This window comes from Typopeltis vanoorti, chromosome 7 (genome assembly GCF_054136105.1).
Source record: "Typopeltis vanoorti isolate ZY-2024b chromosome 7, IOZ_Tvanoo_1.0, whole genome shotgun sequence".
In the NCBI taxonomy this organism is placed as follows: domain Eukaryota; kingdom Metazoa; phylum Arthropoda; class Arachnida; order Uropygi; family Thelyphonidae; genus Typopeltis; species Typopeltis vanoorti.
In genome coordinates this window covers 26347114-26360042 of record NC_143555.1, presented here as the reverse complement: position 1 = coordinate 26360042, position 12929 = coordinate 26347114, and the positions used below count along the sequence as shown (strand labels likewise).

Here is a 12929-nt window from a genome sequence, read left to right as displayed (position 1 = left end):
GACTTTATGTTCTTAGGAAGGACCTCCCACAATGAGTCTTTTGACTCCATGGAGGCCTGAATAATAATAATAATAATAATTAATGTTTTTTAAAGACCTTTAATTCTATTTTTGGGATATTACTTATAGGAGGATTTGCTTGTAAAAGTACAGAGGCCATTTGAATGCAAAGAAAATTTGCAGCATTTCTTGAAATTCTATGGAGGCCTTTTTCCACATTTGCCTTAATACATAATTTTGGAATCTTACTGAGAGAGAGATCACAAAATAACTTTCTGGAGGACTTATAAATTATATATTTTATATTTTATATATATATTTTATTGAATGGCAATCTGTCACTGGGATTGTTTTTTCATAAGGTTTAAAAGCATCTTCTTTCTTTCTTTGCTTATTGTACTAATCAGCGTACCAATACTTGTCAGCAGCCAAATTGGTTTTAAAGCACCAGTTCTCATGTAATTCCTGAAGTTCAACAAACCTGAGCCCAGTTAGAACTTGGGAGGGTGACCACCTGGGAACTCTGGATGCTACTGGCACGAATTTTAACTTTTTGAGTTGGAAATTAGTATAACGGATCTCGGCAGCATTGCGTCAGAGGGAAGAATAGCAACCCAGAGAGATGAGCAGCGTGATAGAAGTTGAGGATAACAAACAGAGCATAAATAAAAAAATAAAAGTGGGGAGTATAAGTTTGAATTGCTGTGAAGTTTTCAGAGATGGTATTAATTGGGATGATAAATGAGGAGAAAGAGTGAGTAGCTTGCAAAGAGAGATGTGCTGAAAGAGGAGGTGGAATATCTCTGGAATGAGTTGAGAGATGTGAAAGAAGAGATTAAGCAACCGGAAACAAATCAGATTAGAAGTGAGAGAGAGTTATAGGAACGATGGAAGAGGAGAGAATAGAACCAGTAGAAGGAAGGAAATGAGAAAAATGCGAGGGAGTGCTAGAACAGATGGAGAGAGATACCAGGACAAAGGCAAATAGGGGAACAAAGAAAGAAAGTGTTAGTGAGAGAGTGAATGAGGTGAGCAAGGAACAGTGGTAAGAGATGTGATGTATGAAGATCCGATGATCTGTGGTGTGCAATATGGAATGCCTGAGGAGTGTTTGCCTGAATAAATGATAGAAAGTCTAGCTATAGCAATTAAGCAAGGTGAAAGCGTGGAGGAGATGATTGTGATGTTGGGCATGAATGACTTGAGAGGCAGTGTAAATCAGGTAGCAAATCTGAGGTTCATGCCTGAGAGAGGAAAGATAGTATCTGTGTTACCCAGGTATGATAATGCAGAGCTGCAGAGAAGAGCATTAATAATGAATAGTATGATAGCCAGAATGTGTAGAAAAGAGGAAAGAAAGGAACTGTAAACGAGAGACAGCTTGCATTTGAATGAGGAAGGACGTAGGCATCTAGAGAGAATGCTGTTTGCTGAATGAGTCTGTGTCAATGAAGGGGAAACCAGAATTATCAGGGTGGATGGTAGCTGGGGGTGGCCTCTTGTGGGAATAGGTGTTTGGGAGAAGAATGCTGAATCCAGGGGAGTCTGGAGGGGATAATGATAGGTATGGAAATAGTGACAATGCCTTGATTCTTTCTACTAATGCCATGAGTATCTGGAATAAAGAAGATAAATTGGTGGCACTGAGAGCATCAGTCTGTCCAAAGATTATTGGGATCTCTGAGACGATTGAAGATGATATACCAACTAGGAGTAGTATATTTTTAGACATTTTTCAACAGGATAGGAAGGGAAAATGTGGTAACAGAATACTGATAAGTGATGTACTGATGAGTGATACTGATAGGTGGTACTGGTAAGTGAGGACTTATGTCCTCTAAGAGTGGAGGATTTGGAGGGCAATGGAATTAATGATTTTGAAAGCATATGGTGTGAGGTAGAAGCAGGCAGGACAGGATATTTAGTGGGGTGTTGCTACAAGCCAGGGAGCATAGAGGATGAGAAGGAGATGTTTAGGCAGTTCAGCTTGGCAAGTGCAAGAAGAATGATTGTTATGGGAGTTTTAACTAAAGCAATATAAATAGGGAAGAGGAAACAGCATGTAGTAATAAAGGATTAAATTTCTAGAATTCTTGAGGGACATATGTCTTAGGCAACATGTAATAGAGGAAACAAGAGGTTCAAGAGTTTTGGATTTGGTCATAGCATCAGAGGAGCTGATTATAGCTAAGATGGCATCTCTGCTCCCTCAATAATTCCACTATTTGGTTTTGTTCTGTTAACTCCCCACCACGAATAATTTTTAGTCATCATTCTGAAGTCATTCCTCCTTGCCACATAGTGAAAAAACTCTTTACGATTTCTTTTGAGTTCATAGCTAGCTTTCTCTCGTAATTAGCTTTGGCCTTCCTGTGGCTTGTACTGCTCATGGATATACTAATCTGATCATCTTTGTCTTTATATTCCTTTCAAAACTTTCTTTTTCCCACAACTCTTGCTTAATGATGCTATTCATTCATCTAATCCCTACCAGATTTATTCTTCTGACACTGGGTATACATTCTGATATTGCTTTCTTCAAACACCCTTGACCTCCTCCCATACACCACCAGCATGTCTGGTAATTTCCCAGGTCGAGACTACATGACCTGAGAAATTACCAGACATGCTGAATTTTCTGTTAAGAAGGGATATATGTGGAATTACAAAGTAGATGATTATGACAAGCTGAGGATCAGCTTTGGCAGTGTCATGACATAAGAACTTGCAGCAGAGAGATGCTAGTGTGTATGGAAGGTAGTTAAGGGTGTTTGGAGAAAGCAATATCAGAATATATATCTCAAGGTAGGGCAGCTAGCATGAGTTTGGTGTCAGATAAAGAAAAATAGGGCAAAATATATTGTTGGTTGCTCCTGCAGACTTGGGGGTTCTGAAAAAAAAGATGTGGATGCTATGCATCAGCAGATTAACACAATAAGTGCAGGCTGAGCAATTATCATGGGAGACTTCAACTACGGTGATATGTTATTCGTCATCGTCCGGTAGCATCCTCTAGCAAGAGGGTTACAGCAGATGAGCAGCTCTTCTCCATTTCTCTCTGTCTGTCGCCTCCGTCATTCTTAAACCAGTCCATTCTACGATATCATTGAACCAATCTCTAGTTGGTCTTCCACGTCTTCTCTTCCCCTCAACTTTCCCTTGTAATATAGCTCTTGTCAGGTGTCCCGAAGAACCTCTCAGAAGATGTCCTGCAAATCTGTTCTTTCTTTGCATAAAATTCTTGAACAGTGTTCTTTCCATTACAACTCTTCTTAAAACTTCTTGATTTGATCTTCTCTCTATATAACTAATCTTTTCCATCTTTCTATAACACATTTCCAATGCATTAATTCTTTCCATATCTCTCTTTCTGAATGTCCATGACTCACTTCCATAACTAGCAATACTCCAAACTGTAGCTTTAACTATTCCAACTCTAAAACCTATTTTAATATTCTTTTTATTAAAATTCTCTTCATTTCCATAAATGGCGATTTAGCTTTGCCTATTCTATTTCTAATGTCCAACTCTGAAGTTCCTTTCTCTGAGATCCAGCTACCTAAATATTGAAATCTATCCACGTCTTCTAAAATCTTTCGTCCACATCATCATTACATTATCTCCTATTTTTCTGTCTATTATCATTATCTCGATCTCCTTTGTGTTAATCCTAAGTCCATATTCTTTACAAGAGTTTTCGATTCTTTAAACAATTTGCTGTAATCCATTTTCACTTTCTGCCATCACCACTACATCATCCGCATATCTTAAGTTATTAATGATTCTTCCATTTATTTTTATTCCTTCTATATCAAGCGCCTCTCTAAGCATCTGTTCACTATAAAGGTTAAACAATAATGGTGATAATTTGCATCTTATATCTTGGTCTTCTTTGTGTTAATCCTAAGTCCATATTCTTTACAAGAGTTTTCAATTCTTTGAACAATTTGTTGTAATCCATTTTCACTTTCTGCCATCACCACTACATCATCTGCATATCTTAAGTTATTAATAATTCTTCCATTTATTTTTATTCCTCCTTCTACATCCTCAAGCACCTCTCTAAGCATCTATTCATTATAAAGGTTAAATAATAATGGTGATAACTTGCATCCTTGTCAAAATCCTTTTTTCAACTAGAGTTCTCCTGTTTTCTCTCCATTTACACATACTGATGCTGTTTGTGACCAGTATAATCTCTTTAAAATTTCCAAGTCATAAGAGTCAATATCAATATTTTCTAGAATGTCAAAAAGCCTTTCATGTTTCACTGTATCAAATGCCTTTTCAAAATCTAGAAATCCCAAATACAACTTTCCACTATGGTTTTATGTTTTCTCCCCAATAATTCTTAGACAAGTTATAGCCTCTCTAGTTCCTCTGTTGGTTCAGAATCCAAACTGTTCCTCATTCATTTCTTTTTCTATTTTATTCTTAATTCTCTCTAAAATTATTTGTGGCAGAATTTTTGCTGCCACAAATAATTTTTGTGGCAGCAAAAATTGTTGCATTCTAAAATTGCTCTAAAATTGTTACATTCTAAAACTCCCGCCTTTTTTGGAATGGGGATAAAAATGGATCTTCTAAACTTCCCTGGTAATTCTTGTCCCTCATAAATTCCATTAATAATTTGCCTTGACGCTTCCATACCTTTTTTACCTATATTTATTCCTTATAAGTTCTACCTGTATACCATCTATTCCAGGGGATTTTCCTTCTTTCATCTTTTGAATTGCTAGATTCAATTCCTCCCTCATGATGTAGTCTCTGCCCACCATGCTCTTTCACTTGATTTTCTCCTCTTTCTCTGTCTTCATAAAGTTTACTTACATATTCTTCCCATCTCTGTAATATCTTCTCTTTTTCTCTCAGAATTTCACCTCTTTCATTCTTGACTGCTCTAGTCCTTTGCATCTTTCTCCTTCTTGTCATCATATTAATGTTTTTATAAACACCTTTTATGTCATTTCTTTCTGCCTTTGCTGTTGTATCTTTACTTATTTCATCTAACCACTTTACCTTTTTCCTTCTTATCTCTCTTTGTATCTCCCTACTCGTCTTTATACTGCTTTTTTTTTCTCCCCTATTTAACTATTAACTAACTTTCTTCTTTGTGTTATTTTCCTCAAGATATTGTCAGTCATCCATGGTTTCTTTCTTTTCTCTCTTTCCTCTTCTTTTTTGGCCTAAATGCATTTCTGTAGCAGTAATTATGTTTTCCTTCAGAATCTTCCATTTTTCATTTACATCTTCCACATTTCAGTTACAGACCATATAGAAAATTGGCATTCCTTATCCGCTCCACTAAAGACCAACCTCCTCCCCTAGACCTATCTGGTGTATACCAGGTCACTTGCAGCTGTAAGCTGTCCTACTTTGGCCAAACTGGCAGGACAGCTAATATCAGAATTTCAGAACACAAGGACTACATCCGGTTTCACCAATATAGCTGCTCTGGTCTTGCAGACCATGCTCTGGATACCTGCCATAGAATATGGTGGAAGAAAGCCACGATAATACACCGTAGTAAATTCAAATACGAAAGGCTATTCATTCATGGAATCTGCCTCAGCCCTCAATCCAAACCTCAACAAATTTGGTTGCATGAGACTGCCCCAAATTTGGGAAACCTACATCAGAAGACCTTCAGCCAAAACGGCCAAGAATACCTACATTGCCCGCTAAGGGGAACCATCAGGACTTTTAGGAGAAAGAATAGCTTCCTGCTTCGTCCTCATTTACTGTGTATTGTGGTTGCGTGCACTGTATTGTTTCCAAGTTCCTGTGAAAATGCAATGTTTGCCAAAATATTGTAGGTGTATTAAAATTTATTTTAATGTATATTCTATTGTACGTTGTAATTTCTTTAAGCTATTTAGTAAGCATCTCAAGGAGATGTGCCTTGCATTAGGGGTAAATACTAAGAATAGTGATCAGATCTTATTCCTCCTTTACCACGAGTTACCTAAGACTTGCACTACGTGCAGGCGCAAACTTTACTTGTCAGTTTGCTTACTTGGGAAATGGATTAAAACCAGGTTTATATTTAAAATAGCTTGATATCTTTAACGTATATTATACCGAGGGTAAAAAACTTTCTACATCTATGTATGTATGTATATATATATATATATATATATATATATATATATGTTAAGAATACCAAGCAATTTTTAAACCTGGTTTTACTCCATTTCCCAAGTAAGCAAACAGGCAAATAAGTCAAGTTTGCGCCTGCAAGTGATGCAAGTCTAGCTGATCCTACAGGTAGTGCAAGACCAAGGCAACTCGTGGTAAAGGTGGCATGAGCTCTGATCACTAATCTTTATATTTACCCTTAATGCCAAAACACATCTCCAAGACGGAGATGCATGATGTTTTGTATTAAAGGCAAGAGGCCACTACCCAGACCGGTTTCGACCTTTATTGAGGTCTCATCAGTGGGAGCTAGGCTAGAAATACCAAGATTTAGTAATACAGAGTTCATAAGTATTTTACCAGAACAAGTTGCCATAAGGTGTTTTAACCTTATTAAATAAAAATCTCTGGAGGAGATTTTTATTTAATAAGGTTATTGAGGTCTCATCACACTGATGAGACCTCAATAAAGGTCGAAACCGGTCTGGGTAGTGGCCTCTTGCCTTTAATACAAAACATCATGCATCTCCTTCTTGGAGAGGTGTTTTGGCATTAAGGGTAAATATAAAGATTAGTGATCAGAGCTCATGCCACCTTTACCACGAGTTGCCTTGGTCTTGCACTACCTGTAGGATCAGCTAGACGCATCACTTGCAGGCGCAAACTTGACTTATTTGCCTGTTTGCTTACTTGGGAAATGGAGTAAAACCAGGTTTAAAAATTGCTTGGTATTCTTAACATTTATTACACCCAATGTAAAATACTTTCTACATATATATATATATATATATATATATATATTGATGCGTATTTTTACAAATACACTATACATGCAATATATTAACCAGAATTTAGAAACGTATACACACCGTTTTAGCTTTAACTTTTGGTTTGGGTTTCATTAATTCTGCCATCGTTTTCAAATATAAGCCTCTATTTTCGCAATATATTCATCAGAAATTAGACAGTGCACACACACAGTACATACACGGTTTTGGCTGCAACTTTTAGTTTGGGTTTCATCACTTCAAACGTCGTACTAAAGTAAACACAACCAGCGCCACTCAAACCAATACTAAAACTAAGTCATCTCGAAGAAACACAATCACCCATATGCCTACAATGCCATCTCTAAAATATAGTGAACAAAACCTAATAAAAGATTAAATTAAATAACCTCTAGGTACACCAGTGATTGTGGATTACCATGCTTGTCACAGAACATGTGCAATTTAAGGATACGATACATAACATCAGAATATGTTGTTTCGTGATAGGTAATTAGCAAACGAAGTGATCAGTCTATTCATTCCGTTGTTTCGAATTACGCAGCACCAACATAGGTAATAAGATTAGTGTGTTATGTGAAGTAATTTAGCAGTCTGTCTATTTAGCGAAATTAAAAAATCTGCCTTCTCCACACAAAACCTGTTAATGGTTGAACTGGAAGGATTTTATAGACATGCTTCGTATCACTGATTGCCTATGAATGGCATTCCATCATAGGCAATCAGTATGGATTGAGCTCCGGAAGCCACAATCGCCACAACTGTTAAAGGCATGTCAAAATGATTTTTTCAGTGAATCTGGTATGGAACTTTAATAGGACTCCCCCCTCAAGATTCTAATGGAATGATAAATAATTTCCCTTAAAAAAGCAAGGAATGTTAGATTGATTGTTATTTTCAGAGTGGTAATAGAGATTTCTCTAAAGTTGATAAGATTGGAATACAGAAACTAACTGTGACATAACTCCATGATTTAAACTGCACGAAGAGGAGGCCTGGTTGGCCGAGTGGTTAGCGTGTCCGCTCTCCAGCCAAGAGGCCACGGGCTCGAATCCCGCCGTGGGCACGGATGCTTGCGATCGCCCTACAAACTGTGGGTGGAAAGGGAATCTGCAACCCTACCACTTATTCTAGCAGAAGACATCATTACCAAAACCATGTGAAGTACGGCAGTGACTATACGGCGTCTACAGACGTCAAATGTGAAAAGGAAAAAAAAAAAAGAAGAGGCGCAGTAGACCGTTAGCTTAAAATTAATTGAAGTACTTAAGAACTGTTTAAGATCATTATAAATGGTTTCAAAAGGAGAAAGGTGTCATAGAGTAACTCAATCGCTAAGAAAATAATCAAATCCCGCACCACCCCAAAGCTATATATTACACTATATTCTACTTCCATTGACGATTCATGCTCTCTATATCCGCTCTGGCGGTACAATTCTAGCTCTCCTTCTCCTGGAGCACCCTGGATAACGCTAAAGAGCTAGAGACTCTTGGCAACCAGACTATCTTCTCGATCTCCTGGTTACAGCACACACATGAACTCAAACACATGAATTAGCTCGCTTAAGTGCAAGGTGAATAGAAATATTGGGCCTTCTGTCCGAATTTGTGAAATTAATGTTCAGGGTATATGTAAAGCAAAATCTGAATAACTCTCAAAGAGTTTATATGACCACAATGTCGACGTTGTTCTTGTTCAAGAGCCTCACTGTAAGGATGAAGACCAACTCCACTGCAGGGGTCGATTGTTGGTTACATTGTGATTGGAGCCAATTACCATCATGCACATGGCCATGCCACCTATGTACATTGTACCCTAGAAGTTTCCCACTCATTACAACCAATATTATCGGCGTCATTCATCTGATAACCACCAACATAGGGAACATAACCATTACCACCTTGTATAAACCTCCCCCATCCTTTTTGTAGCCCCCACAAGTTCTAACAGTACGAAATACAACCACCCTGCGATACAATATTAACACCTACCACACGCTATGGAATTATGCTTCCAACAATGAATGCGGAGAGACTTTGACTGAATGGATAGAATTCACAACATGCATCTTATTTTCGATGCAAAAGACAGATCTTCCTTCACGTCAGCACCCTGGAACTGGGAGTACAACTCCAACCTCTGATTCATCACTGAAGACAACAATGGAGGTGCGTTACCTACATCAAGAAGAGTTCTCTCCAACTTTCCGCGAAGGCAACATAGACCAATTATATCAGAGGTAAGTCTGCAAGTAACCCTTGTCAGATCCATCCAACATCCCCACTGAAACTTCCAGAAAGCTGACGGGATACATTTGCAGCCTTTCTTGAAAAATATGTCTGTTAGATTCCTCCAACAAGCAATAAGTACGATTCACAGGTGCTGGTTTAACTATAGGTAAGAAGACCATTCCAAGAGACTTCCGCAAGGAATATACGAGGGTGGTCTGAAAAGTTCTCGGTTTAACAATGAAAAAACGATTATAATTTTAAAATTATTTTTGTTTTTCAACATAATCTCCCTTAAGACTAATACATTTATTCCAGCGATGCTCCAGCTTCATTATCCGTTCCTGTAGTGATTCTCATTAAGATATGCAAAATACCCCTCTACAGATGCAATCACCTCTTGATTCGAAGAAAAAACACTGACTAGCGAGGAAGAGTTTTAGTTTTTTGGGAAGAGGTAGAAGTTAGAGGGAGCAAAATCTGAGGAACAGTGTGGATGTTTCAAACTTTTTATTATAAGAATGGGTTGTTTGTGCTTGTCGGTATATCTTGATGTGTTGACAATATGTGATACACATTGGTCAGGAGAAATAGCTGACTGTTCCCGGACAGCAGGGTGACACTACCTAGTTTTCTTAGAAGGCCCATGCTTTTCTACTGGAGTGACGAAAATCGAGTCTTTCTACTGTCTCATTCGATTTCTTCTGTCGGTTGATGTCAAGGCTATGAATGAGTTCATCTGCAATGTCAGGGTCGCACATTCTAGGTATTCTTGATACAGGTTATTCCTATCATCGTCCAATCCAGATATACGAGGGTGTTCTGAAAGGTTCGCAGCCTCCACCGTAAATGGCAGCACTATCGGAGCGATTTTTTTAAGTTGTACATCTGTCATAAGCATCCATGTAAAATTGCAAGTCATTCTGTCAAGTAGTTTGTTTTATACGGCTGTCTGAAGCAAAAGTGTTGTCTGTATCCCTTGAAATGGATAAAATTGAGTATCGTGCAGTTATATATACTTTGTAAAAGAAGGTTTAACGCAAAAATAATTCATTCGAAGTTCATAAAAGTTTATGGGCATTCTTCTTCTTCGTTTTCGACAATTAAGAAATGGGCTGCCGAGTTTAAACATAGCCGTACCAGCCTTGAAGATGATCCACGTAAATGACGTCCAAAAAGTGAAACAACACAAGAAATCATTGATCAAGTGCACGATTGGATGGCTGGCGAGTCAAAGTGTGTGAAATTGCTGAGACTATAGGCATTTCAAAAGAACGTGTAGGATATATTTTGCACAGAGAATTGCAAATGAAAAAGCTTTGATCAAGATGGGTGCAATGCTTTTTCGCAGCAGATCCAAAACGCACGGCATGAAATCTCTGAACTGTGCTTAGAGCGTTTTATCAAGAATAAAACTTATTTTGTGTCGATTTTTTACTATGAATGAGACATAAATTTACCATTACACACCAGTATCCAAATAGCAGTCAAAATAGTGGAACAGAAGCCGGCTGTTTTCAGCTCCAAAGAAGACAAAATCGGTTCCATCAGCAGGAAATGTTTTGGGATGCTAAAAGAATTTTGCTTATTAATTATGTTGAAAAGCGTTAAACAATAACCGAGGAATATTATTCCGATCTTTTAACCAGACAAGAACAAAAAATCGTTGGAAAAGACCCCATTTGCAGAAGAAAAAATCATCTTTCATCGGGACCTGTCCACAAAGGTGTTTTGACAATGGAAAAATTAATGTTTTGACATTGTGAATTGTTGGAACTTCCACCCTATTTTCTAGTTTTGGCTCCCCCTGACTTCTATCTCTTCCCAAAACTAAAAGTCTTCCTCGCTGGTCAGCTGTTTTCTTCAAATCAAGAGGTGATTGCATCTGTAGAGGGGTATTTTGAATATCGTAATGAGAATCACTACAGGGACGGATAATGAAGCTGGAGCATCGCTGGAATAAATGTATTAGTCTTGAGGGAGATTATGTTGAAAAATAAAAATAATTTTAAAATTATAAATTCGTTTTTTTTCATTGTTAGGCCGAGAACTTTTCAGACCGCCCTCGTATGTATTATTATAGTACATATGTCTATCACTATGTTTATATATATTAAGGATTAATGTAATGCAACTTTACATGTGTCAGCCATACGCTAAATAAATAAATATCCGCCCCATGAATTATCAGTGCAAATATAGTAAAATTTCTCATGGTTTTAAACATCGCCACAACTATTGCCACCTCTCCACCATGTGTACTATATTTCCGCAAATATATCGTACACACATCATCACGTTCACTTCGCTACCAAACGTTACACGTAACAACTACCCTAAATATGTGGAACATCGACTAGCCTAATTACATCTCACAGAACACAATCAGAATGACATTACTTCTTAAAACATTCTCTATCTTTACTCTGCCAACAAACAACAAAGATCACCTATACATCTCAAGTGAATAATAAAAAAAAAAATTCGGTAACCCATGTTATTCTTGAAATGCAGTCAGCAGAAATCTATTGCACTGTATTACTAACGGAAATTAGTAGGCATGCAGTCGCTCTTAACCTATAGTCTTCTCTGCAGGCAGCAGCCTCCATCATTTCGATAGATGGGGAGGAGAAAGAGTGTTGCATGCAAGAAAAGTAGAAAAAATCTTACTAGACATTATGATTATAAATATCTGTTTTCCCAATCTATCCTTTATGATATATATCTATCTGGCTTAGAATTTTATGAAATTTTATCATGGGAGTATCTCTAAAACAACGTGCGAATTCTTTTTGCGTGATTGCATAATTTCATGCTATAGCATGCATTTTGTTTCAGTTTGTTCCTTCCAATTCATTTTTTAAATTGGCTAACCTGTCATATACCCTCGATATATGATGTGTAAGATTGCATCGTTAGAAATCTAATCTTCTCAAAGACTATTTTTTCCTACAAGCAGGGCGGTCGCAGATTAGATCGCACCCTGAGGCAAGCAATTAAATATCGCTCCTGATGGATTATAAGGCAAAAATATAAGAAAATCTCCAATTACTATTTTGTTTTTATTACAAGAGAAACATTAATGCAAAAGAATTACACAATAATATTAATAAATGTTTGCTCTACGGGGATATCGCACAATAAAACTGTTTATAAGCTCTTCTAAATTTAAATTATAAGCTATGTCCGGCTCTATCGATACAGTTGCTATGCTACACCAAGTTCTAAAATGTTTAGTTTTAGTATGTATGACTACAATTTTTTTATTGCTAAAATATAATAAGCATATAAACTAAACTAAACGCCGTATATTTGTAAAATATCTTGTTGCCGAAATAGGCGCCAATCGCAATATGGCTGAATGCGCCTTTCTTTATTAATCGCGCCGTGAAGCAGGCTGCCTCGATGCTACACCCACCTAATTCAAGTATTCATCTAATTCACAGGTAGGTAAAAAGAATGTTTGGCCCTAGTAGCATGGATGACAGGTTAGATGATTTGAATATACTGTATTTCTAAAGCAAGTTAGGACTATGAGTCCAGAACATGTATGTAAATTGCTTCGGTTTATTGGCTGATGTGCCTGTTTTCTGGATGATAAACCGGAGTTTCTGGGGGGAACACTATACCATCGTCGCCTGATATATACACTGTAATTTCACAGAGATGTTAGATAATTTTCATATTCTATCAATTTCCTGCAATGTAGCTCATCGTCCCATTGTATTAAATTAATCTAACAAAAATCTTTTCATAACTCCTCACATTACAT

At 37.3% G+C, this 12929-nt stretch overlaps 1 protein-coding gene across 3 annotated transcripts in view; it reads right to left on the bottom strand.

Moving 5' to 3' along the window:
- Epg5 (ectopic P-granules autophagy protein 5) overlaps positions 1-7244 on the bottom strand; it is a 923436-nt gene extending 916192 nt beyond the window's left edge. For 2 of the 3 annotated variants that reach the window (XM_090395199.1, XM_090395200.1), the window contains exon 1: positions 7008-7217. In XM_090395199.1, coding sequence (XP_090251325.1) covers positions 7008-7052 — 45 coding nt within the window. In that variant the 5' untranslated portion in view covers positions 7053-7217. Of the gene's footprint in view, positions 1-7007 lie in introns of all 3 variants that reach the window. The other variant, XM_090395201.1, reaches the window with a different exon arrangement.
- Positions 7245-12929: the final 5685 nt, after the last annotated feature.